General features: G+C 39.5%; 1 protein-coding gene across 1 annotated transcript in view; it reads left to right on the forward strand.

Annotated features, from left to right (window-relative positions):
* Window positions 1-9,593: 9,593 nt before the first annotated feature.
* The window catches only part of trabd2b (TraB domain containing 2B), a 53,517-nt gene continuing 37,527 nt past the window's right edge, over window positions 9,594-25,583 (forward strand). The window contains exons 1-2 of the mRNA XM_039677290.2: window positions 9,594-10,057; window positions 14,003-14,572. Of these exons, the coding sequence (XP_039533224.2) occupies window positions 9,947-10,057; window positions 14,003-14,572 (681 nt within the window). The 5' untranslated portion in view covers window positions 9,594-9,946. The remainder of the gene's footprint in view (window positions 10,058-14,002; window positions 14,573-25,583) is intronic.

Raw genomic sequence — 25,583 nt, forward strand, 5'->3', positions numbered from 1 at the left:
GTGTCTCCAAGCACTATATGACGACTAAATGAGAAGCGAACACACTGAAGAAGTTGACTGGGTATCAGATATAAAAGAAATATAGCTATATAGGCTTCATCTAGGTTTTATGGTTTAGGAGTCATTCATTTATTATTTGTAACATATTAGCTGAAACAAGTGACCAAAATCGACATTTACCTCATTAGTAAAAATGTAACACTAGCTCAAACATGTCACTGTAAGATCAGCCTTTTTTGTTTCATAAAATTGAGTTTGTAGTACACGTTTCTGGCATAGTGCATAAGCAGTCCTGAAAAAAAATTAAAAATAGAATAACTTGCTCTGCTTCCTAAACAACTTTCCTTTCATATAACATTACAAATCTCTCAATCCGCCCCGCAAATCTGGCTCTAATATGGTATATAACTCCCACTTTTCGCAACCCAATCAATTCCTCATGGATATAATCAAGTGCCGCACTACAAATGTTCCTCAATGAATATCCTGTTTCAAAATATGGAAATAATACAAGAGCATAAAACATGAGCATTTTTAGTAAAAAACAACAACTATTTGAATATTTTTACAATTATTTGGCTTTATGGGTAATATAAATATCGGAGTATGGATAAATTCTTAAATTTTACAGGGTTTAGGAAAATAAATATTTTTATGGAAAAAAGTTGTATTGACTTAACAAGGATACATGACGTTTTATCTGTAATCCCATTCAGAAAATGAAAGTCAGACTGCAGTACCTGCATGCTTCTCATCCATCCATCCATGCATCATTTAAACCCGACACATGATGAGGCTCTGATCGGCTGTGGCTTGTCTTGAGGAGGGAGTTCTGCAAACAGAAACAATTAAAAGGGTTTCATAACATGTCTCCATGTGGATGAAATCTGTGTTTGACAGCGGAGTGGAAAAAAAAAGCAAGAAAAACGAAGAGGATGACTGTTGTTTATTATGTCTGAGCATAAGGCACTCATCTCATTGAAATCAAATTGAGGGAAACGCTGCTATCACGTACAGCATCTGAGATATGATGTAACTCAACACCGGGAAATCTGCAATTATCTGAGATTGATTTAAGAGCAATCAGGAATTTCATGTTTGATGCCACATGAATCTGGCTGGACCGTGAACGCAGCCATTAATCAAGCTTTCTGCCTTCATACGGGTCTTGCTGTGTTTTTAACCGCCTGTTGAGTGGTGTGTGTTTTAGTTCTTCACCTTTGCCCACACTTAAAACAAACCCCAACAGGCTTTAGTGGAGTCCAGCCCAGAGGAACTGAGTCTAGCTGAAGCTTTAGAACGGCAAGCCCTTGTGGAAAAATAAGTATAGCATACTTTTAAAAAGTATACTCACTATATGAAAACAATATAAAGAATGAGGGATAGTTCACCCAAAAATGAACATTCTGTCATCATACTCACCCTCAAGTTGTTCCAAACCTGTATGAATTTCTTTCTTCTGCTGAACAAAAAAGAAGATATTTTGAAGAATGTTGGTAACCAAACATTTGATGGACCCCATTGACTTACATAACTAAAATTTTAACGTCAGGTTTATCTAAACTTGTCATGTAATTAAATATAATATTGAAAAACTATAAAAAAATGAATGAAAAAAATGGTGGAGTATCCCTTTAAGTATGCTTAAGCCAAGACATAAAAAACACACGTATACCTTCAAGTAAAACTTAAATGCGCCTCATTTTAAAAGTGTACACTTATGACCTTTTATTTCATTAATGTTATATTATACTTTTAAGATTTGAAGTACTCTACAAGTGCACATTCAATACAAATATAAGAGTACTTCTACTGTATTACAGGGAAAAGTTTGATTGACATGAATCAGAGCAAATTAGATTGATATCCAGCATCAGGACCCGGATCAGCCATTCTAAAGACTATATGACCAACATCAAAATTGTTGATGAATATAATTTTATAATAAATATGATAATGATTTCAACACTATTCGTGCCTGGATATGTGACGTGAATGATTCATTCACATACTTGTATAATTTCTTCCATACGAACATATGTTGCGTGTGAAGGGCGTCTGCACAAACAGGCCTGTCGGGCCATGGCCGCTGGCAGGACAATAAGCAAATCAGCATAACGCATGTTTCCTTTTCCGAGGAGTACTGTAGATTACAGTAAGAGCTCAGACACATGCTCAGAATCAGCAAGAGAAGCAGAAATGAGAACTGAGCTTTTCTTGGAAGACACTCATTGTTTTTATTCACGGTTATGTGCCGTTCATTGGGAAGAGGATGGTACAGTATGATAATTTAAGGGATGGAGGGTAAAATGCTTCCTAGACTTTATCATGTCCCTACTGACAGCTTCTCTTTGCTTCTGGGTTGAGGCAGAGAGCAACAACTGTTTGTGAGCTGAAATTGAAAACTCTCTGAACGTGCTGTTTACTGACAGCACTGGATGAAAACAAACTGTAGGAAAGCACAACTGTGATGTCAGAGAGTGCAGAAGCAGAGCATTTTTACTTCAACGTCCTTTTTTCCTCCTGAGAAAAGTACTTAGATTTTTAGCATCCCTGGAGAGCTTTGAGTCATTGAAGATAAATTAACATTGAAGATTATTCAAGACAAAAAAATGCAGGACGGGATATCTATTTGAGTTTTAATTATCCAGTGAAGTACTTCCAGGACATCATCTATAGTGCAAAATTACACAGACATGACAAGAACGTGATTATGCCAAGACAAGAAAATGATGCAGTTTGACAGAATTCGTAATGCACTTCTCCAAGCTTTTAAAAATGGCATTGCAATTCTGTCCAGTTGACAGACTGGGGAAGCAGTCCACGACTCTCTCCCATGGCCTGCTGGCCTTCTTTGATTTATCTATGATTGCTGAGACAGAAATAGTCAGCACAAGCTCAAATCACAGCATGGACACACAAACATTTAAAGGTGCCAACATGAGAGAGATGACCATCAGTTCAACCATTTTTGCAGGACTTCAGAGATGCCTTTATACCAAAATATGATCTAAAGAGATTATTTAGTTAAAAAGACCTTCCATTACCATTTTTAATCATTTAATACTAATATTTTTAATTCTTTGTAAAGTTTGAAAGCAACAGATGCTACTAAATGTTCATTTTCAAACCTTTCACCTTACTTAGTCACATTGAATTATGAAATATTATAGTATTTATAAAAAACGAATAAAAAATGTAATGTGGACTTGTAATCTTTAATCAAAATAGACTCACCTAAAGGATTATTAGGAACATCATACTAATACTGTGTTTGACTCCCTTTCACCTTTTTAATTCTACGTGGCATTGATTCAACAAGGTGCTGAAAGCATTCTTTAGAAATATTGGCCCATATTGATAGGATAACATCTTGCAGTTGATGGAGATTTGTGGGATGCACATCCAGGGCACGAAGCTCCCGTTCCACCACATCCCAAGGATGCTCTATTGGGTTGAGATCTGGTGACTGTGGGGGCCGTTTTAGTACTGTGAACCAAGAAAACATCCCCCACATCATTACACCACCACCACCAGCCTGCACAGTGGTAACAAGGCATGATGGATCCATGTTCTCATTCTGTTTACACCATCTTAATTCTGACTCTACCATCTGAATGTCTCAACAGAAATCGAGACTCATCAGACACATGAGACTCATTTTTCCAGTCTTCAACTGTCCAATTTTGGTGAGCTCTTGCAAATTGAAGCCTCTTTTTCCTATTTGTAGTGGAGAGGAGTGGTACCCAGTGGGGTCTTCTGCTGTTGTAGCCCATCCGCCTCAAGGTTATGCGTGTTGTGGCTTCACAAATGCTTTGCTGCATACCTCGGTTGTAAGAGTGGTTATTTCAGTCAAAGTTGCTCTTCTATCAGCTTGAATCAGTCGGCCCATTCTCCTCTGACCTCTAGCATCAACAAGGCATTTTCCCCCACAGGACTGACGCATACTGGATGGTTTTTCCCTTTTCACACCATTCTTTGTAAACCCTAGAAATGGTTGTGCGTGAAAATCCCAGTAACTGAGCAGATTGTGAAATACTCAGACCGACCCGTCAGGCTCCAACAACCATGCCACGCTCAAAATTACTTAAATCACATTTCTTTCCCATTCTGACATTCAGTTGGGAGTTCAGGAGATTGTCTTGACCAGGACCACACCCCTAAATGCATTGAAGCATCGAAGCAACTGCCATGTGATTGGTTGATTAGATAATTGCATTAATGAGAAATTGAACAGGTGTTCCTAATAATCCTTTAGGTGAGTGTATCTTCCCATCTCTTCTCTTTTCTGATGACGTGTTTACTGGAAACCCTCCACCTTCCCCAGCTCCACCTGTAGGCTATAGATTTATTCCGCCAAGACCAAATATATGAACATCGTCATATCCATGATCATGCCAAACATTCCAAGAGTCATCATGACAGAAATGTATTCATAAAAATTACAATAAAATGTATCCATTCTTGATTAAAAAAAGACTAGGCTTCTTTGTCATATTTTTAACCACGCGTACACACACCAGCCAATGCCTGAACATTAAAAAATCTGACAAGCAATTCAGGTCAAGAAACTAAGATGTTCTTTAAGAACACTGGAAAAACGCTGGATAAACATGGTTAAGATTTCACCACTCATAAAAACCCCACACAGTACGCTGCAGCCAGGAAACTGGCCTCTCCATATTTTCTTAGGCAGCTCTCTGGCCACCCCCCACCCATTTCTGCCTTAAACACACACACACACACATAAGTACATTTTAAACAGAAGATGATATACTACATCTAATGGTGTGTCAGAACACTGTGATCGGCAAATTTATGACAATAAATGTTTGCCTGCTTTGGTCAGATTAAGTGCTCCTTCAAACCCTGTAATTACATGTTCAGAGAATAAATGATTTACACCGGCTTCAGTATGGAGTGCCTTTTTCCCTATGGGAAATTCTGGATCCCTGTTGCCAGTCTAATATGTATTAGCATCTCTTGGATAAGCCGATTTGTGGTGAATGTGAATGAACTGCTGCCTGACAATGATGCCCTAGTTGTTATTTCCATAATATTATGATTTCTTTTGTCCAAATCGAGGCTTCCAGGTCTCGGTATATTAAAGCACCGCAATCTTTAACCAGCAGTAATTTTGGAGCTCTTTGTACAGTTGCATCATGAATAGATGCAGTTGTGCAGTCTATTCAGACTGTAACACTGAGAGACCCCAGTAACAGATGAAGCCATAGCAGGGGTCCCCCACAGATCATCATGCAATTACACACATAATCTCTGATCTAAAAAGAAAGCACTGTTGCATTATGGGAAGCCTTTGTTTGCAAGCTCTTTGATGTGATTGTTCAGTGTTTTCTGAGGTTATGAACACTGTTTTTCCACTCTCTCTCTCTCTCTCTCTCCTACATACATACACTGACAAGCCTATTCCAACATCAAACAAACATAGCAAAGCAATTCCATCTACGGTTTCCGATATTCCCTGGAAGCAGCCTTTCAAATTCGATCTGTAAGAAATTCCATCATAGTCTCAAAGAAAGCGAACAGCCATCCGTCTGTCGCCTTCCAATCTTATCATCATCCGAATCTCTCCACATCCCCCCTCTCACTTTCACTCTTTCTCTCCATCCCTCTCCTACTGATTCATGAGATAGCCCGACAGTCTTTGTCTGCGTGTGAGCACACGCCAGGAAAGCACATAGTTCAAACAGTCGTAAACGGAGTCGATCTCCTTTATTGTTTTTCTACACTTTGCTGTCAAAACTACGCAAGTTCTTCATGTTTTGGCATTAAAACTGTGAAGTCTTGAAGTTTTTTTTTCTCTCCTCAGGCTTATTACTAGTTCACTTAACTCAGAGACTCATGTTTCTTCTAGTGACCCCTAAACGACACTTGCAACCCCCTTCTGTGAGCACCGCTTTGCCCCATGCTTTCCTAAGAAAGCCAAAATGCCGGAAACCACAACAATACCTCAAAATTGACAACAAGGCCGTGTTGTGTTGTTTTTGATTTGGGGGACATTGACTGCCATATTGTATCATGTTTGGCTACAGAACTGTCAGGATGAGCAGCACGGTCTGTTTTCTTTTTAATTTGTTTATAACCGATTTGTTGGGAACTTTCCCCTTAGTTTGACTTTGTCTTAGGTTACTGAGAGTACCACAATGGTCGTTTTTCTTAGTTTGTTCTCACAAACTCTTGCAATATCATGAGTGGGCAATAGAGGGTGCCGTTTTAAAGATCAACAAGTTAAACATATCATAATGGACACAGCAGGTAAGGCACCAAAAAGAGATCAAAATTAGCACAGGCTCACAAATGAACAAAAAAAAGACCTTGAAGACATTTGTTCTCGACTTAATCATGATTCATGAGCTCATCCGGGGGAGAGCTGTGAAGTGTCAAAGCGTCAGTTCTCGGCCTCAGAAACACGAAAACAAGCGCCTTGAGGAACCTTGAGGTGAAAGACATTACCCACTCCATCATAAAAAGCAGCTTGACGGCATATGAGAGCACATACTGGTCTGTCAGCGTGTTTGTTTGGTTGAACGTCCAGTTGAAGGGTTGAGTCTGACGACGGGGTGAATGAATGCAGATACGAACTATGACAGCGCTGTGACCATAAAAAACACACATGCTCTTAGGCTTATGCTTCCCAAGGCATCCATTAAAGAAACAACTAGAACATTAACATTTAACGGTTTTATTTCCACTATCCTAGTGCACAATGTGTGCTTCAAGCTCTGGAGCAGATCCAGGAATATTCGGCACTTACCAGCCAAGAATGTGAAAATCTCCCTCAGACCCCGAGCTCTTCCCAGGCGTCGTTTCAACAGATAAATGCATCTGCAGGTGGCCACAGGTGATACAGAAGACATGTAGGAAGAGAATAACAGAACACACAATGAGAGAAGGCAGATGTGGGCTCACATTGACATTCACCATGAGAGTAACAGTCAAATAAACCCGCTAAACGGCACATACGGCCAATGAGCCGTAGAAAAACACAATTAAACGGGATTATCTATCATTCAGACTGAAAAGTGATTCTCACCGAAGCTCTTACCGTAACTAGAACACGTGGGGTAAACGGCGAGGAATATTTTAGCAAGATCCTGTGGCCAGATATGTCATTTAATCGTTCATCAACGCTTGTGATTGAAACATGCTGCTTTAGATTTTACTGATACTGCACATCATCAAGGCCTGGTTGAGCAGGCTTGCACTCGCATAAACAAATATATGGTTGTAATCAGTGTGGTGTAATCACTGAGCCGACAGAAAATATACAGTAGGTAAGAGCAAGTACGCCGGCGTTAGAGCCCCACACAGGACCTGGGCAGAGTCTGGAGAATGAGACGTGATGGAAACACAAAGGGGCTCTTGTGTCGACCCTTTCTGCTGTCACCAGCGGAGCTCTATATGTAGCACTTGTTTTGAAGGATCCGTATGATTAATTGCCCACTACTTGACACTGTCACTCGCCCATCCACTCGGACAATAACACGGGTCACGGCACCAGAGCTGCGGACTGCTGAAACACGACAACTGGCTTTCAGCACCGCCATTCATCCACCAGTGTTACTGGCCGGAGTGACACATCCTTAAGACATGGAATGAAAAACAAACTTAAAATGTATTTTTGCAGGCATTACTTCCTACAATGTTTGGATCCATTAATCATAGCTACGCCTGCGATCCAGTACACGTCAATGCAAAAATGATTGGAGGCAATAGCCAAAACGCGTTACTGTCAAATAGATGGTGACAGTGATGAATTGAGGGTAAACATTTAAGCATTTAAAAGACCCTGATGACATTCACAAATTCATGAAGAAATTCAGTTTGTGCTGGATATTGTGGAAAAGAATCAAAGGAAAAAATGATCATAAATTGTTAGTTTAGCCCAAAATGAAAATTCTGTCAGTAATTACTCACCCTTATGTCGATCCAAATCCGTAAGACTTTCGTCCATCTCCGGAACACAAATGAAGATCTTTTTAATTAAATCTGTGAGCTTTCTGTTCCTCCATTGACAGCCAACGGAAATACCACTTTCAAGCCCCAGAAAGGTAGTAAAGACATGTGACTCCAGTGGTTTAACCTACATTTTTATGAAGTGCAAGTAAAACACAATTTACCACTTTATTTATAAAATATTCATTTCCAAAGCATTTTCACACAATGTCTGCTCACGCGTCAACCTCGGTGTTGTTAATATTTTGTAAATAATTTTTTGTGCAAACAAACAAACGTCTCTAAAATGGAGGTTAAACCACTGGAGTCACACGGGTTACTTTAATGATGTCTTCAGGGGCTTGAAAGTGGTAGTTGCATAGACTGTCAATGGAGGGACAGAAAGCTTACAGATTTCATTAAAAATATCTTTATATTATAATATTTGTGTTCTGAAGATGAACAAAAGCCATAAAGGTTTGGAATGACGTGAGGGTGAGAAGCCTAATTAATGACAGAAATTTAACTTTTTAGTGAACTATCCCAAATTTCCTGTGAAATATGTAGTTTTAACAGAAAAGGCAAATAGATTAATGGATAAAGGCAGTTTCACTGTAAAATATTTAAAAATCTGATTATGAAAGTAAAAAGTATGGATTAATAGCCGACAGGCCTATTTTACAGTGCAAATCTATTTAACAAGATAATACATGTATATTTAAGAGTAACGTTAAAATGTATATATATATATATATATTAGAAAAATACAAGATATCATTTATAGTGAAACACAGTGAAAGGCATGTCAATAAAAAAGGTATTCCCACACTCTAAAAAATGCTGGGTTGTTTGAACCCAAATTTGGGTCAAATATGGACAAACCCAAATGTTGGGTTCAAAATGCAATTAAAAATGCAATTAAGTTGAAAGTGAAAGTGGAAGTTGGGTTAACATTTGAAATTACATTTTTAATCCAACATTTGGGTTTGTCCATATTTCATCCAACATTTGGGTTCAAACAACCCAGCAATGTTTAGAGTGCATGAATCCCTATATCACATCACATTCACATTGTTTATCTAAATTGCATTTACTTTTTGAAATCAGTTATGCACATTAGGATGTACTTTTTGTTGTAGTTAATGGTTTAATGTGTGTTACTTTGGATGGTATTTTGTGCAACACTGTGCTAACTGTCCATTTAGTTGCCTCATTGCTCATCACGTGGCATGATATAGTTTGTAAAATTATGGTTATATTTTGGTAGGCTACAAAGCGGATTTTAGTAATCCAAGTTAGAAAGGAATATTAACATAATACAACATTAATACAAATGGTTAAACAAAAGATACAGCACAAAAACGTCCTCTGTAATGACCGAAACGTCGTCAGGTGAATTTCTGGCGACAAGAGGAAACAGGAATTTGTATGGGGTTTACATCGATTCATGCACATCCAAAGTCTACATCATTCATCAAATGAAAAATGCAATATTTTCAATAGCTACAGGCTAAAGATCAATGCTCTGTTCCATGACCGTCGAAATGCAACACACTCTAGTCTGAAAGAACCTGTTCTCCCCTCCTCTTGTTAAACAAGCAGAGGGGGAAACATTCAAGGCGTTCCACGTTCTCGACGCAGTTAAGCTGGAAACTTGAGGGGCGCAGCGCAGAGTTTGTGCTCTCCACTGCACAGCTGGGCAATTGGACAGAGAGAGAGAGAGAGAGAGAGAGAGAGAGAGAGAGAGAGAGAGAGAGAGAGAGAGAGAGAGAGAGAGAGAGAGAGAGACAACGCGATAGTCTCTGATAGTCTGGGGCAGTAGAATGGCAGAGGGGCAGAATGCTTCCTTTTCAAGACGGCAAATGTGAGCTCATTATCATAACCGGCGAAAAACACTTCTTTTTTGCGGTGAAACCAGGAAAAACTTGAAAACAACAGAGGTAACGGAGCTGAGGGAAACGTGAGGTGTCCTGTGCCCTCTCATCTCGAAATGAACTGTCACTCGGGACTACGATGGTTGGTAACTTTATGCGCTTTCTTTCAAGTGGGCTCACCCCGGGACACGCACGAGAGCACGCGGCAATGTGACAAGCCCGTATCGGTGAGTTTGTCTCAAACGCACTTTCTGCAGTTGCTTCGCGCGCAATGCACGCACCTTTGGAGATCCTCGTAAATGACATCTTAACTAGATCTGTCTTGAATGATATTATAAACAGATTGATTCGCTGTTTGATCTTTTCCGCTGCTGATGTGGGCTATTTTAAAGGGGTCTTTTTATTATCAACAAATTATTTTTTTTCTCTCCAGATTGTCAAGACGCTAAAACAAAATAATTAGAATGCGTGTAGGCCTAATAAAAGTTCATTTGGCGTTTTTCTAGTTGAAATGAAAGAAAATTCTATTAAAAATAGATAGGCTACATTTATTTGTACGATATTTTTCCTCAAACTAAAATTGCATCTTGCAAACTAAAATTGCCCATGGGTACTAAAATATGATATTTTTTTTAAATTTATTTAATTTGAACAGAAAATATTTGCTACTTTTAAAGTGAGGTCTTCGTTTCTTAATATTTCATTACAATGCACGATAGCTATTGTTCCTCTTCATATTATTAACAACACCAAATATAACCTATAGGCCTATATTTAAAAATAAAATGATTATCATATATACATCTCTAGAGGTATTATAAACTTAATAGAAACAATTATTTGTAGGCTATATTATTATTATATTTACTGCATTCCAGTTAATAAGTGAGCCATTGGAATTTATTGTTTTAAAACAATTATTTTAGTGGCGTGCAGCCAACCGGGTGTCACTTCTTGTCATATAGTTCGTTGAAATCTGGGCCTGAAAAATGAATTTTTGTGCCAAGTGAAATACCGTTAAACTCTTGCCAGTGCAATGCCAGTTTATGTGTCAAAGGAAAAATAGGGAAGCCCACGGGTGAATAGACTTCAAATGCATTTATATGGGGAAAATTCACTGACCCCATAAACTGATCAAGTTTCAGTGAGACGAGAACTGTTAAAGTAGTTATCGAGCATATTTACTTCATTATGATTTGGCAAGTGCGCGAGTCTGTTTAACGCAATTAATGTCTCGCTTTCATCAGAGCCATAGAGTGTATTGAGGAGAGAATTCCTGATCGGTCGAGGTGGAAATCAGGAAAGATGATGCATTATTCCTTTAGACATATTAACTATCCAAAATCTTAATAGAGACACATTCAATAGTCTTGAGTAGTCCAGTCTATATTTAGGCTAAAATGCAACAGACATTGTTAAATATACCAATCCGAAAATTAATGCATTATGCACGCAAACGTTCTGCAAATTTAGCTCTCTATTTGTTTTGAAAATGAATGTTTATCTTTTCCTGGAGATTTATATCATTAATAGCCCCATTGTCCATGACATGACCTGTGCATTCTTTATGTAATTCATAATGCACGAGAACTGCTAGGCCTGTTTTTGGTTAAGAAATTAAAAAACGCAGAAGGTCTGCAAATGTGACCGGCTAATACACAATATACTTTAGTGTGTATATATATATATATAAGCTTCTCTCCAGTAAAGCTGGTCACTGTTCAAGTCACAGATGTCCATTTAGGCTAATACAAAGAAAAGAGCCGTGGCACAAGGATTTCAGGCGTCAAGACCTAGAAAAAAAGGAAAAATGGAAAAGGCTATAGCTAAATAAATGCTGACAACCACATTAGCAACACTATCAACATTAAAGATGTCAGGTTAAAAAATGTAAAAGATAATATGAAAACATGTAAGTTCTTAGAAATGCATTTACATTTATGTTGGTTTTATTTTTTGAAAAACATTTATACCATGTTTAAAAATAATTTGATTGCATGACCCTAAGATATCACATGTAACCAAGTAAAAATATTGAAATTATTTTATCATTTTTTTTAAAGCATTATATATCATATTTTTCAGCATGGAGAGTTGTTTATACATTTACTCTTTTTGACTCGATACATTTTTATAAAAAGGTAAAAATAAAATGTAATGACATGGGGGTCTTAAAGGAGTAGTTCACTTTAAAAAAAAATTGCTGATAATTTACTCACCCCCATGTCATCTAAGATGTCCATGTTTTTCTTTCTACAGTTGAAAAAAAATTAAGGTTTTTGATGGAAACATTCCAGCATTTTTCTCCATATAATGGACTTTATTGGTAACCAAACGGTTCAAGGTCCAAAAGACACTTTCAGTGCAAACTGCAAACTGTTCAATGAGTTTTAAACGATTCCAGATGATGAATAAGGCTCTTATCAAGCGAAACGATCGCTCATTTAAAAAATATATTAAAGTTTAAGTTTTATAAGCACAAATTGTCACCTTGCTCTGTTCTGTGATGCGAGTTTGTGACTCTCCTGTTCGAACTCGTTTATCAAAATGAACGAATCTTTTTTTTTGTGTCACTTGGTTTATTCAACGAACAAAATGAACGAATTGACTCGGGAAAAGATTCGTTCATTTTGATGAACGAGTTCGAACAGGAGAGTCACGAACGTGCATCACAGAAAGGCGACAATTTGGGCTTATAAAACTTATTAAAAAAATTTTTTTAAATGAGAGATCGTTCCGCTTGATAAGACCCTTATTCATCGTCTGGAATCGTTTACAGCACTTAGAACAATTTGCAATGAAACTGTCTTTTGGACCTTGAACCGTTTGGTTACCAGTAAAGTGCATTATATGGAAAAAAAATCCTGAAATGTTTTCATCAAAAACCTTAATTTCTTTTCGACTGAAGAAAGAAAGACATGGATATCTTGGATGACATGGGGGTGAGTAAATTATCAGCAAAAGTTTTTTTTTTAAAGTGAACTACTCCTTTAAGGTGTTTTTGTCACATGACAGCTAAATGGCTTTCACACCCTCATAAAATATTACAATGTCTAATTCAGAAATAATAGAAGAGGTGTATCCAAGTCTCAAGTGAATTGTGTTTCGTAATGTAGGCCTAATAGAAAAAAAAGAGTTCAAGTAAAAGATACCTAGGCTATAAGATACCTGGGGGAGGGGCTTAAAAAATATAGTCAAACATCACTTGGAGTTCTTTGTGCTCTCATTACCATCAGCTCTGACTAGTGGTTAAAAAACTCTAAACCGCTATTTCCTGATCTGAGGTGGATGAACAATTCATTAAAATTACAGATTGACCGTTTTAAAGTGAGTTGTTCATTGAAGGTTACATTTTACGAGGGCACAGCGATTGACAGCCTCAGCAACTAGTAAATACTTGAGGGTTTCAGAGGGTGCAGAACAGCAGAGGTTTGCAGCTCTGCGGAGTGTAAAGGCCCTTTTTACGAGGAGAGGCACACTGTAAACTAAGAACCCCAGTTAAACATTTCCACCCCAGATTTAATACGCCAGCTCTATCAGTGCACTGGCATGAACCGACTCCTCTGTGATACAGCTACTATACGGTGCTTTTTTTCTCTCAGTTTGACTGTGAATAAGGAAAAAGTTAAGGTCTGACTCTGTGGAATCGAGTTAAGATTAAAGGGATACTCCACTTTTTTTGGAAATAGACCTCATTTTACAACTCCCCCAGAGTTATCGTTTTCGAATCCATTCAGCTGATTTTCTGATATTTAGAAGAATATCAGTAACCAGAGCGTTTCTGGTCTCATTGACTTCCATAGTATATATATTTTTTCCTACTATAGAAGTCAATGATACCAGAAACTGTCTGGTTACTGATATTCTTCTAAATATCAGAAAATCGGCTGAATGCATTTGAAAACGGTGAGACTCAACTGTTTAACTCTGGGGGAGTTGTAAAATGAGCCTATTTCCAAAAAAGTGAAGTATCCCAGTGGCCAGTACTTCATCAGTGTGGTTTACTTGGATTAATGCATTAAGATTTATTTTAAATTATAACAAAATCTAAATGTATAAGCTACTTTTCTAAATATAAAGCTATTTGAGTTAAAGTAAATAACTTTTATGTATGTTTAGCCAATGTTTTAATTGCCCCAAATCTCCTCTCTATTCCTATTCTCTCTACAAAGCAAAAAGACATGAACTCCTTCCTCTGGACCGTGAAACGGCCTCGTCCTTACCCCCCGTCCTATTTGTTTGGGACAATCCACGTCCCCTACACTCGAGTCTGGGACTACATCCCTGAGAGCTCGAAGCGGGCCTTCCAGACCAGCACCAATGTATTCTTTGAACTGGACCTCACGGATCCTCTAACCATCTCAAAACTCACCAGCTGCCAGCTTCTGCCCAACGGAGAAAACCTCCAGACGTTACTGCCGCGCGACCTCTACCGTCGCCTCAAGCGCCACCTGGACTACGTCAAACACATGATGCCCTTCTGGATGACGGCAGATCAGCGTGGCCGTGGACTTTATGCTGACTACCTCTTCAATGCCATAGCGGGGAACTGGGAACGCAAGAGGCCTGTATGGGTGATGCTGATGGTGAACTCTCTGACGGAAGCAGACGTGCGGTCGAGGGGAACTCCGGTGCTCGATTTGTTCATGGCGCAGGAGGCAGAGCGTCTCGGGAAGCAGACAGGTGCTGTGGAGAGGGTGGAGGAACAGTGTCATCCCCTGAATGGACTGAACTTCTCACAGGTCAGTGAGCAGGCAACCAGACAGAGAGGCCTGTGTGTGTGTGTTTTGGCAAGTGTGCATGGGAGATCCGGTGGTTAAAAAAAAAAAGTGTTGTTATGGATTAAGTGATTATGAATGTCCACCGACAGACCAGAGCAGGGAGGAAATGAGATAAAAGTCCGACAAAAAAAAAAAAAGTCCGAAGCCACTGAAGTTAAATCAGAGGGGGAAGGAGAGCAGCTGTCAGGTTGATAGATTGGTGTGGAAATCAATGCTGAATAATATTTATGAGGTATAGAGGGAGGAAAGAGAATGACTCGGGCTGCCTGTGGGGTCGCGCTGTCATCTGACACGTCTTGATTATCCTATTGCTGCCTGTCGAATGTAACATGAGAGTGAAAGATGGACAAACTTACCTAATTGCTTGATGATATGCAGGTGGAGGGTATCCAGCTTTTATTCCTGTACTGAAGAAGTGGGTCAGAAATATGTATAGAGCGTCGGAGTTATATTAAACAGGCAGACAGTTTTTGTCCACCTCCCAACACACACACACACTCACATATGTGTATGAATAACTATGTTTAAAAAAATTCCACTCATCCACAAATTCAACACGGCAAAAAAGGCAGAGAGTGTTTTTGTTCCTTGTGTGCCACATATATACATACACAAAATATACATCCGCCAACTCAACACCACAAAACCTGCATCAGTGGCAGCAACACAGTCATAAACGCTCACACTGCAACTGAATCTGTGAGTCGGGGCCTCTGTGTGACAGGCAACAGGGCTCCTGTGCTAATTTGAGAGGGTACAGGGGCAACGTAGCCTCTCCACTTTCATCAGCACCTCCTAACTATGCTGTCAAAAAAGAACATGCCTTCAGGGCCCGCCACATACAGCGCACCCCCTGTAAGGAATCGTGGGAAATGTAGACCCAGCTAAGGGTGACAGCACTCTCGTCTTTAATCTGGGAGAGGTCAAAATACCGCTCTCATTCCCAGGCTGAGCAAGTCGGAAAATCTTATTTAATGTAGCAGCAAAATAATCCTTTCAGACTGGTTTGGATAAATTTATTGCATCAAATATTTCTTTGAGTACGAGTTTACTTTTCAGCGAGTTGTGTTCGTACACTAAATGTGATCAGAACGGGCAGAGCAGATGGAGTTAGGCACTGCAATGTGACCTGTTACAAAGTGCTCTTAATGACTGTAGAAGTCTCTGCTTTAGATTCTGGCGAAGGCTCAGCCAGCGATCCATTTTAATCACAGGGCTAATCAGCAAGCTTTTGAACATCTGAATTTCCTACAGCTTTCCACCCAAAAATAGTCCCAGAAGAAGTAAAGAGCATGAAATGAAAATGACAGGCAAATGATTATGCTGTATTAGAATCTGAGGGATAATTTGAGCGCTGTGCTCGCCTGGAACGCTCAAGCAGGAGTGAGGTCAGACGGCAAGATCATGCGTGGAGGCAAGAAGGAAGGGGTTGGATGATGTGTAGGCTGTGGTGTCGCTGCGAGGCTTAATCTGAAACATGAGCCACGGGATTGTGGGAGATCAGAGTTGGGAATGCTTCCAAACGCCGCTAGCCGGCGTATTAATCGTTCCCAATAAAAGCAACTACCTACGATATCCTCGATCTCGCATGCAGTGCGCTCTTTTCTAGGGGCTTTGTGGTGTGAGTCATCAGTTGTCGCTGGCATTAACCTCCTTTGGCCTTTACCTTAGGTTAAAGGAGTTAGCCTGACCTTTTACCCCTCTGTTCGCTGGGAAACGCTGCCAAGAGCTCAGGAAGTGCTTTGAGCCTTGAAAGGTGCTACAGAAAAACAGGTCCCATCTCAGAGCTGATGTGGTTCCTTGGGGGATAATGGGGTGTGATGCCTGGAGGATAGAGCGGTTTGCCTGGCCTGGCACAGATCCATGTCTGGCTCTCGGATGTGCGGAGTGCAGGGGGAAGTTGAAGAGCATTGGGGAGGGTTTGGCTTTCTCCTTGAAGCAGGAGTGGTGAGTTTCAAAGGCCGCATGGAGCGCATGGTTCATCTCTAGCTTCGCAAACGTGGATGAAAACAGACAGCTGCATGACAGGAAGCAACACACACTTACTTAAATCTTAAGGCATGCAGAATACACCAGGCAATAGCAGAACAGGGTGTCTATAGGGGTGGAGGACAAGCTGTTTATCACTGGTTTCTTGAGAAATGCTCCCATAATGTATCACTGTACAGAATGCCTCATGCATTCTGGTCACTTCTTAGCTAGCATTTGACAAAAACGTACAAGAGACATCAGATATATGCCAATCTCGTCTGGGGTCAAAGGTCACGGCCTTGCTGACGATGCAGACGACCCCATGGATACTAGAGTCTCTGTGTGATTCTGACCAGCAGAAAGGGAAAGTCACAGTCTTTCAGTCTCTGTGAAAGGAGTGAAAACCCCGCTGCAAACTTAGACTAACAGTATAAAGTTGTTGGATCTCACACTTTAGCAGAAGCCACATCTGTTTTCAGCCGTGATGAAGTGCTAAAGTGTTGATGGACTGTGGAGGGATATAGTCTGTTAAAATGGGATTAACAGAAATATATAGGTTGAATACAGCATAAATGTTTGTACACTTACTGTGGAATTGTCATGAGATTTTCACCAATATTATTATACAGCAATTAGTTCCAGTCCGTTAATTTGTTAGTATCACTGCTTCTCTGTGTTTGCTGCGGAGAATTCCAACTATTAGCTAAAGTATTTTTGTAGGCGGCGCAAAAATAAACATGGCCAGCCATATTGTGAAAGAAATGTCAGTTAACTTATATTAATTTGTTCAAAAACTTGTTCTTGTTCAAACGTTTGATGATAGTAAGAAAAGAAAAGAAAAAAATAATAATATTTTGATTCAGCAAGGCGGCATTCTAATGGATCGTGTGGCACTGAAGACTAAAGTAATGGCTGAAAATATATTCAAATAGCTATTTCAATTAGTAATATTCACAATTTTATGTTTTTATTTCCTGAATAGACTTCTTTTGAACTAGCAACTTAAAAATGAAGAACATCAAGAATCAGTCATTCAGTGCACAATTGCACTCTTGCTTGTATTCTTATTGCTTAATTAGAAATGTTATTAGGAATGACACCATGATGGAAAATTCGGCAAAATTTCCATCATATATTTTGGTCAACTGGCTCAAAAGAGTTTATAATCAGCATTGTGCTACAAATATTTACTCAATACTCCAAGCTGTAATCATCTGATGGACTTGGGATAAATAATGCATATTTAAATGATAGAATTAAGGAGAATCTGACTTTTGCTGCATTTAAATATTTACATTCCAGGTCTCAAGTGTAAGAACTGGGCGCTATGATCTGCTGGCATGAGCAACGGCATGATGGAAAAAGCAGCCACCTCTCTGCTCCTGCTGGATAACCTCCTAGCCCAAAAATATTTTCCTCAACTCTCTCTTTTTTCCCTCGTCCGCTTCTTGGAGGCATTTTGCACACCTCTGTGACACTCTACCTGCAAAGAGTGGAATTTTAATGTCAGCACACGGTAGAATTGGAATAAATGGAGAATTAGAATATCAGAATATGGGAATGTGAACACATGAGCTTCAGTCTGGTGGAAGCAAAGATGTTATCATCAAATTCTTTCCTCATTGTTTCAAGATGGTATTGGAGCTTGGTGTTTTCGCTTGGCTGATTGGCTGATGTTTAACCATGTCTTTAAATATTACCCAAGATTCTGGCACTCTCTATTTCATAAATCCTTTTGACTCAGGAATGACCCCTGTTTGTATATCCACGACTTCATTTTCTCAATTACCCATCATGCTCTTAAAGAAATGCAATTTCCATTTGGAGGGTGTCCACTTGGGGACTTAAGCTTTCAATGATATCAAGAGCAAATGTGCGTAGAAGTGGCACCAAAGCCAAATCAGGCAATCTGCGGGGCCTGCAAGCATACACGCGGCAGTCAAACCGCTGGCCTAATTACTTAATTGGCCTTTCTAATGACTAAATTGCCCCCTGCTGTCCAGGACCACTTAGACAATTATGTATTGGCCTGAAAAGGAGGCTTGCTCTGGAAATCACTGAAGTGGAAAAGCCAAGCCATGGATACTGTGAATGTTTACTTTCATCAAATAGGAGGTAGTTACCTACATCAAAGTGGCATCTTTGCCCAAAGTGTGACACACACACAGCGAGGAAGCAGTGGTCAGCAAGGCCAACTCCGTGTCTGTGCTGAGGGTGCGCCCTTCCTCGCAAAGGTAATTATCCATGAAGTACACACAGGAGTTTGCGTCCCACAAACATCCTGTCCTGTGGCATTTTCTGCTTTCTGTCAAGTTGAAAATAGAAGCGGATAATGTTAATGCGTAAAATGAATTTTGACTCGATAGCAAAAGATGCGTGTCTGCGAATGTATACTACAGTTCATACGTTTCATTTTGGTAAGATTGCTATTATGTGCTCGATAGAAGTCTATTAAAGGAGCCATGAATTGAGAAATCAAATTCCTTTCCTCGACATATAAGGTCATTTAAAGTCATTGTACTATAAAAACTCAAAACTTAGTCCAAAAACACTTTTATTGAATCCAAGCTTAGAAAATAACTCGTTTGGAATTTTGTCACATTATGACATAATAGTGTGACGAAAGACTGCCTCAGCAAAATAACAACAACACCTACAGTACTTCTACATCATCATGCCGGCCCACTGGCGCGTTAGTGAGAAAGAGATAGAAAAGAGGTGCAGAATCCGAATGCAAAAGAAGTGGTTTTATTTTTTTCAACTATGTGAAAGTCTCAGTAGAGCTTTGTTTGTTTAGAACATTTCACATGCAACATGATATCATGACATTTGCATAAACATATTACATGCCACTTTCAAGTCAAGTGGCGTGTTATCTATATGCATTTTAAGCTATCCGCGTGAATGTCTACACTATTAATGTCCGAGTGATTCCATGTGTATGTACACGCTGTTAAATGTCCGAGCGAAACGAAGCAAAATGTAGATCTACATCTGGGGAGCGATATTTTTTTTCCTAGGATGGTAGGGGAACACTCATAAATGCCATTAACCCCAGTGACGGGTAGGTTTAGGGACGGGGTTGGGTTAGGTCATATATTTATATATACAGTAATAACGTTAAGTCAACGGCATTCATAACCACGCAGAAAAGCGATTATGCGTGTTGATTGCACGCCAAAAATGGAAATATGAATTGGCATGTCATACACACGCAATTTCATGAAATCAGTCTGTCACATCATGTGATTCTTAGGTAAATCAGTTGCAATTTCGGCACAAGCTTTGCAAACAGACTTTCACTGTAATAAATGGACCTGACAGGATTGTCAAAACATAACAAAACAGTAACCATGTTCATTCTAATGGCTGATCTGTAATCAGTGATTTCTGATATTTCAACATGACATCATGACTTTTGCGTAAACATATACGCCACTTTCGAGTCAGGTGGCGTGTTATCTCCACGCATTTTGTGCTATCCGCGTGTATGCGTGTATGTCTACGCCATTAACGTCCGCGTCATTCCGCGTGTCCGAACACGCAGTCAAATGTCCAGTCATAAATGCCATTAACCCCAGTGACGGTTAAGTTTAGGGACGGGGTTGAGGTAAGTCATATCTTTATATAACGTTAAGTGAACGGCGTTCATAAACACGCTGAAAGGCGATTATGCGTCTTGATAGCACGCCAAAAATGGAAATATGAATTGGCGTGTCATACACACGCTACTTCATGAGATCAGTCTGGATATTTAATGTTTAATGCAGTCAGACGTTCGTTGTCTCAAAATCAGTTATTGTTGTTAATACTGCACATCAGTTAATCAAACTATTGTTAGTCATCCATGAAACATCTCAATGACTGAATGAATGGCCTGAATGAAAGTCTGTTGTGCTACAGTATTCCAGCGCTAATGAATTCTGCACATTGGGGATAGATCGTGCTATGAGCTCCCAACAGCTGGGAATGCACAAGACAGAGAGCTATTCCACACAGCTGTGATCCCAGTGCCAAGATCCACCTTTCTTTTCCTTTCTCATCATCTTCTTCACTGCATTCCTCCTTGAGAATGGAACAGTCATTTCATCTTTGCTTTAATGGCCTCACGTCATGCGAAAGGTCACCCACTGGCTGTCTTACCTATCAGTGAGAACAAGGTCTATTTTACCAAAAAAAAAAAAAAAAACACATACACACAAATACAACCAATGGGTGTAACAATTAGATAACACACTACAAACACCCTTCAAACGGTCAACAGATAAAAAGGTTTGGAGAGTGTTCCCTCTTCATAGGAAAGATTTCTGAGGCCACTTACCACAAACATGGCACCCTTTCAGAAATATGAGGCAACTTTCCAACAGTGCTTTTGTTAGTGGAACAAAGAAGATTGAAATGAGACCGAAACATTTTTGTCATGTACACACACAGACGCAAAACTAGAGGAAATCCACTTGTGTGGTCGACTTCATCATATTTGAAAGTACATGAACTGAAAGACACTAAATGAGAAATTGCTCATTACTTTATACAAAATTCAGCTTTGCCGTCACAGGTATATATTACATTTTTAAATATATTCACATGGAAAACAGCTACTTTTTCTATGCAAATGTTTCATCAGGATTGGTGAGCATAGGACACTTCTTTAAAAAAAATTACACTACATTAAATGGTAGTGTGTGTGTTTTATATATATATATATATATATATATATATAATATAAAATCACATTTCAAACTCATCCAATAAATCTTAATAGATAAAATTAAGTCCCACCTTTCATTATTTGAATATAATATATACTAATTATTGAATATATTAATGTTAAGTTCAGAATATTCAGTTTCAGGAATCTGTCATCACAGAAGGTAAATGCATTTTGAAAACTCTTTAATCCAGAGAGCCTCCATGCTTTGTCCTATGGTCTTCTTCTGAATCTTATCAACGCACACATAGCCTCTCGGTGACCTCTGCTCTAACACAATCCATACACTCCCTAAACACTCCCCAGGGTCCTGCCCGTACATGTCAGCACAAACCCTACGAGATGAGTAAAGATGGACAAGTAGGCACGTGCATGCAGAGTAAGAATCATTGCCTTAATCACAATATTCATTTTCCTTATGGACAGTTTTGAACCATACAGCTTCTGTCAGGTTGCTATTGTTTGAACAGATGCTGCTAGCCACTGACTAAAACATCTCTCTTCTTCTTTTATCATTTCTACCTCCGCCTCAGACAAAGTTTTCATAGCTCGCCCCCATCGTGTCGGGACTGATGTGAATAATGCCCGCTGGATCGTTTGAAATGCGGCTCCTCTCGTAAAGTTTTACAGGCGTGCACATAAATCCTCTGATTCCCTGTCAACCTCTTCCCCTTGAAACCTCACTTTGTCACTGGAACCTCTGCAGGCTCAGAGTCTGAACAACCCCTGATCTTCAGCGCCTGAGGGGTGTAGACAGGCTTCAGTGATATTAACAAGGTCTTATTCTCAGATGCAAAGTTATCACCATTGCAGAGATGTGATGCAGTGCTCACTGTTTGTGGCTGTTTCTATATAGCTACATGGGGAAGCAAGTACATCTACAGTACTTGGTTATGGCATGGCTTTCACCCCCCTACCAAAGTCCATCTAAGACGACAGCGGATATATCCAGATTAGCACAATATTAGGTTTCTGCACTGCGCTAATACTGGTTTAGAGCTAGTGACATCAAAGGGGAAACAGTGACACATATCTGTTGCTGACAGATCATCACCCAGTCTCATTTTATACCCTCTCCTTTTTTCTTAAATATTATAAACCCCTCCCTGCTCTCACTTTCACCCCTACATAACCTCATTTAGTGTTTATAATGCTCCCTACAAAGCATAAAAAAATGTAAATTCTGTCTTCATTTAAAGTACCTGTCAAAAGTTTGGAAACATTACAATTTCTTTATGTTTTTAAATGTAGTTGCATTTATGTCATCAAAAATAGAGTAGAACAGTAATATTGTGAAATATCATTACACGTTTTCTATTTGAATATATTTTAAATGGCAATTTTGGACATTGATGTAGTCATTGACATTTATAAATCTTTTTATAATCTTTTGACTCATGACTCATTTTTTATTAGTTTGGCAATCCTGTTCCATACCTGCTCCCTTCCCAGTTCCACTGTTTGGACAGAAAGCAGTTTAGACATTCTGCTAAAAATCTTGGATGAACGTTATATGAGTTTACAAGTATGAAAGTGATTAAATGATACCAGAATTTTCATTTTTGACTGAACTATCCCCTTAATGTTGTTGAAGGTTTTTAGGTCTGTCTTTGGTTGATAATTTTGCCTACATTCCTTACAATACCCAAAACTGTCCAACCTTCAGGCTGTCCTTGAGTTAAATACTTGAGAGTGTTTTTACAATCTTTTTTTCCAGAAACAATATACTTTTGATTCAGCCTACAGAGAGATTCTGGTTAGCCACTCAATGTTGCATTGTTTAAGTCTTGTTGTGGGGACATGGTGTTGTTTTCTATCACGGTTGTCTGTTGGTTGAACTTTCAATATTCTGATGTCCTTGTTTTGGGCAAGTAAAAACAGACTGATTGAAATAATTGATGTTTTGTCTTTTTCCCTATTTATGGCCAAGAAAAGTGATGTTTTGGTATATCGTTCTTCTCATCTTCCCTGTTTTTCCTCCGCCTCAGATCTCGCTTGATTTCACCTGCCATTTAATGTTCCGATTCCTGTTCTCCACCTCTCTCCTTTTCTCAGCTTTCCCTCTGCACACACTGGAACAGCTTATATGTAATATCAAACACATGGCAACGTTTATAGAAGGCAAATGAGTTGAGAAATCAAATTTGCTTAACGATTCCAGCTCTGGTTCCTCAGGAACCAGTTACCATGGGAGATGATGATGGGCATCTGAAATTACACCCTCCAGACAGAAAAACAGGAAGACATGAGGAGAGAAAGAACGAGTGAGCGAAATCTCAGCTTTTCGGAGTCACGGTGAGAGAGGACAAGTTTTTGTTGGGCCTCTTGTGCCTGAAATCAAATGTTATGTTGAGGTTCTTAATTTAATACAGTAAAATACAAACTGAAGTAATTATAAATTAAAAGCGAAAGAGAAATTTCAAATTCCAAATATTAATAAATACTACAACAGTATATACTGTAAATGATCCAAAAACAACACTGAAAGAAAGAAAGAAAGAAAGAAAGAAAGAAAGAAAGAAAGAAAGAAAGAAAGAAAGAAAGAAAGAAAGAAAGAAAGAAAGAAAGAAAGAAAGAAAGAAAGAGAAAGGGGAAACACTCCTTTATAAATACAGCTTAATTGTGTTTATAACTTTTAAATGGATATTTGAACCAAGGTCAGCGATGAATGAAAATGAGAAAAAAACAACAACATAACGATTGGGAACAGGGGAATAATACGGTACCATCTCACATTCTTTCTTCTGGACACCGAGAAAGACAGAAAGGGGGGTTCGGGTGGGAGTGAACACGCAGGCCTATTCAGATAGCAAAGTTTGGTTTGGCAGCGAAAAGCCTGTGTGTAAGCAGTCTGGGTAATTGGTTTCTGATGCCCTTGTCAGTTTTCGGCCAGACCACCTGCCCAAGGGAGGAGGTTGAGCGAGCTAGAGAAAAAGAGACTTGCACTACAGCATCTCTATCCCACCCATCAAGCTCTTAACCCCTCCCTGGCTTTCCAAAATGCCCTCAGTTCAGCCCGCATTGCTACACTGGATCATTCACAGGGCCCATGTGCAGTGTATTTGATTATGATGATGGTCAGATGGGCATCGCAGTATGAGAACAGCTCCTGCAAGGCTTGATCGGCCCCCAAGCAGGGTGCCAGCGGATATGTGCACCACAAGGCAACTGTACAGAGCCTCTAATGTGAAAAATATGGCTTCAGGCACTCGTCCGTGCCAGAGAGCGCTTTTCCGTGGCTTGCCATGATATTCGATCGACATGCATTAGCAAATCCTTTCGTTTTCGAACGCATAAATCACGATTCTCGGTTCCAGCTCTCACAGGTAACAGTCATAACAGCCATTTCTCTGTTTTGAGCAAAAAAAAACCTGCATGAGAGACTTTATCTGCCGTGTCTGAGCGGCTTTGAGCACCGGCCTAGAGAGACCGAATGCTGTTGGCGTGCCAAAAGCTAAGGGAGATGGAGAAAATAAATGAGTGAGAGAATAACGGACACCTTCCAGACGTAGCTCAGCTATTATGCCGGCCAACTCAAGCACATGGCTGCGGTGTGAATGGATTTTTAATGCCTGTTAACAGGAGAGGTATTTAGCACGATGGAGAACTGGAGATGGGAAGAGAGTGTCGATAGAGCGGGGAAGGGTCTTTCCAACCATCCATGACTGAGCCGAACACGTCAGCTTTCCTTGGTGTCCACTAATCCTGAATTTTACCACCATCAACGCTGGTTGGATTCAGTTAGATCTACACATTAAGGCGGCCAAAAAATGACTTGAAAGGTTCAAAAAGCATCTTGGAGAGGTTCAATTAATGGTATAATGTGTTATTGCTGGAATAATGCTGAGAGAGTTTAAAAACACGAGTGTGGAGAAGTATTGGGACATTGTTGTGATTCCTGGGAGTCTGTTATTACAGCACCATGTTCGGGCCACCAGCTGAAGCAATTACAGTTTTCAGGCTTTTCAGCCCAAGATTTACATATTTCAGCACCTTTGACTTCAGCCCTGAGATGACCTCTGTGTCTCCACAGCTTTGAATGGCAGTTATACCACTCAGCATGCACAAATGTTTCCTGTGTTTGTATATCTGTGTGCTTAAGATACTCTCTCTGTGTCATCTGGCCTGTATACAGCCATGCACGACTGCTGTAAATTCCCCGACAAATTCCTAAAAACAGGTCAGAGGAGGGTGAAACAGGTCACTACGGAGAAGATAAGGTATGCGATTGACTACACTTTGGAGATGAGAAGTTAAAGGAATGTTCTTGGTTCAAAATAAGCTAATCTC

The sequence above is a fragment of the Pimephales promelas genome, chromosome 14 (genome assembly GCF_988280905.1).
Source record: "Pimephales promelas chromosome 14, fPimPro1.hap1.1, whole genome shotgun sequence".
NCBI lineage: Eukaryota > Metazoa > Chordata > Actinopteri > Cypriniformes > Leuciscidae > Pimephales > Pimephales promelas.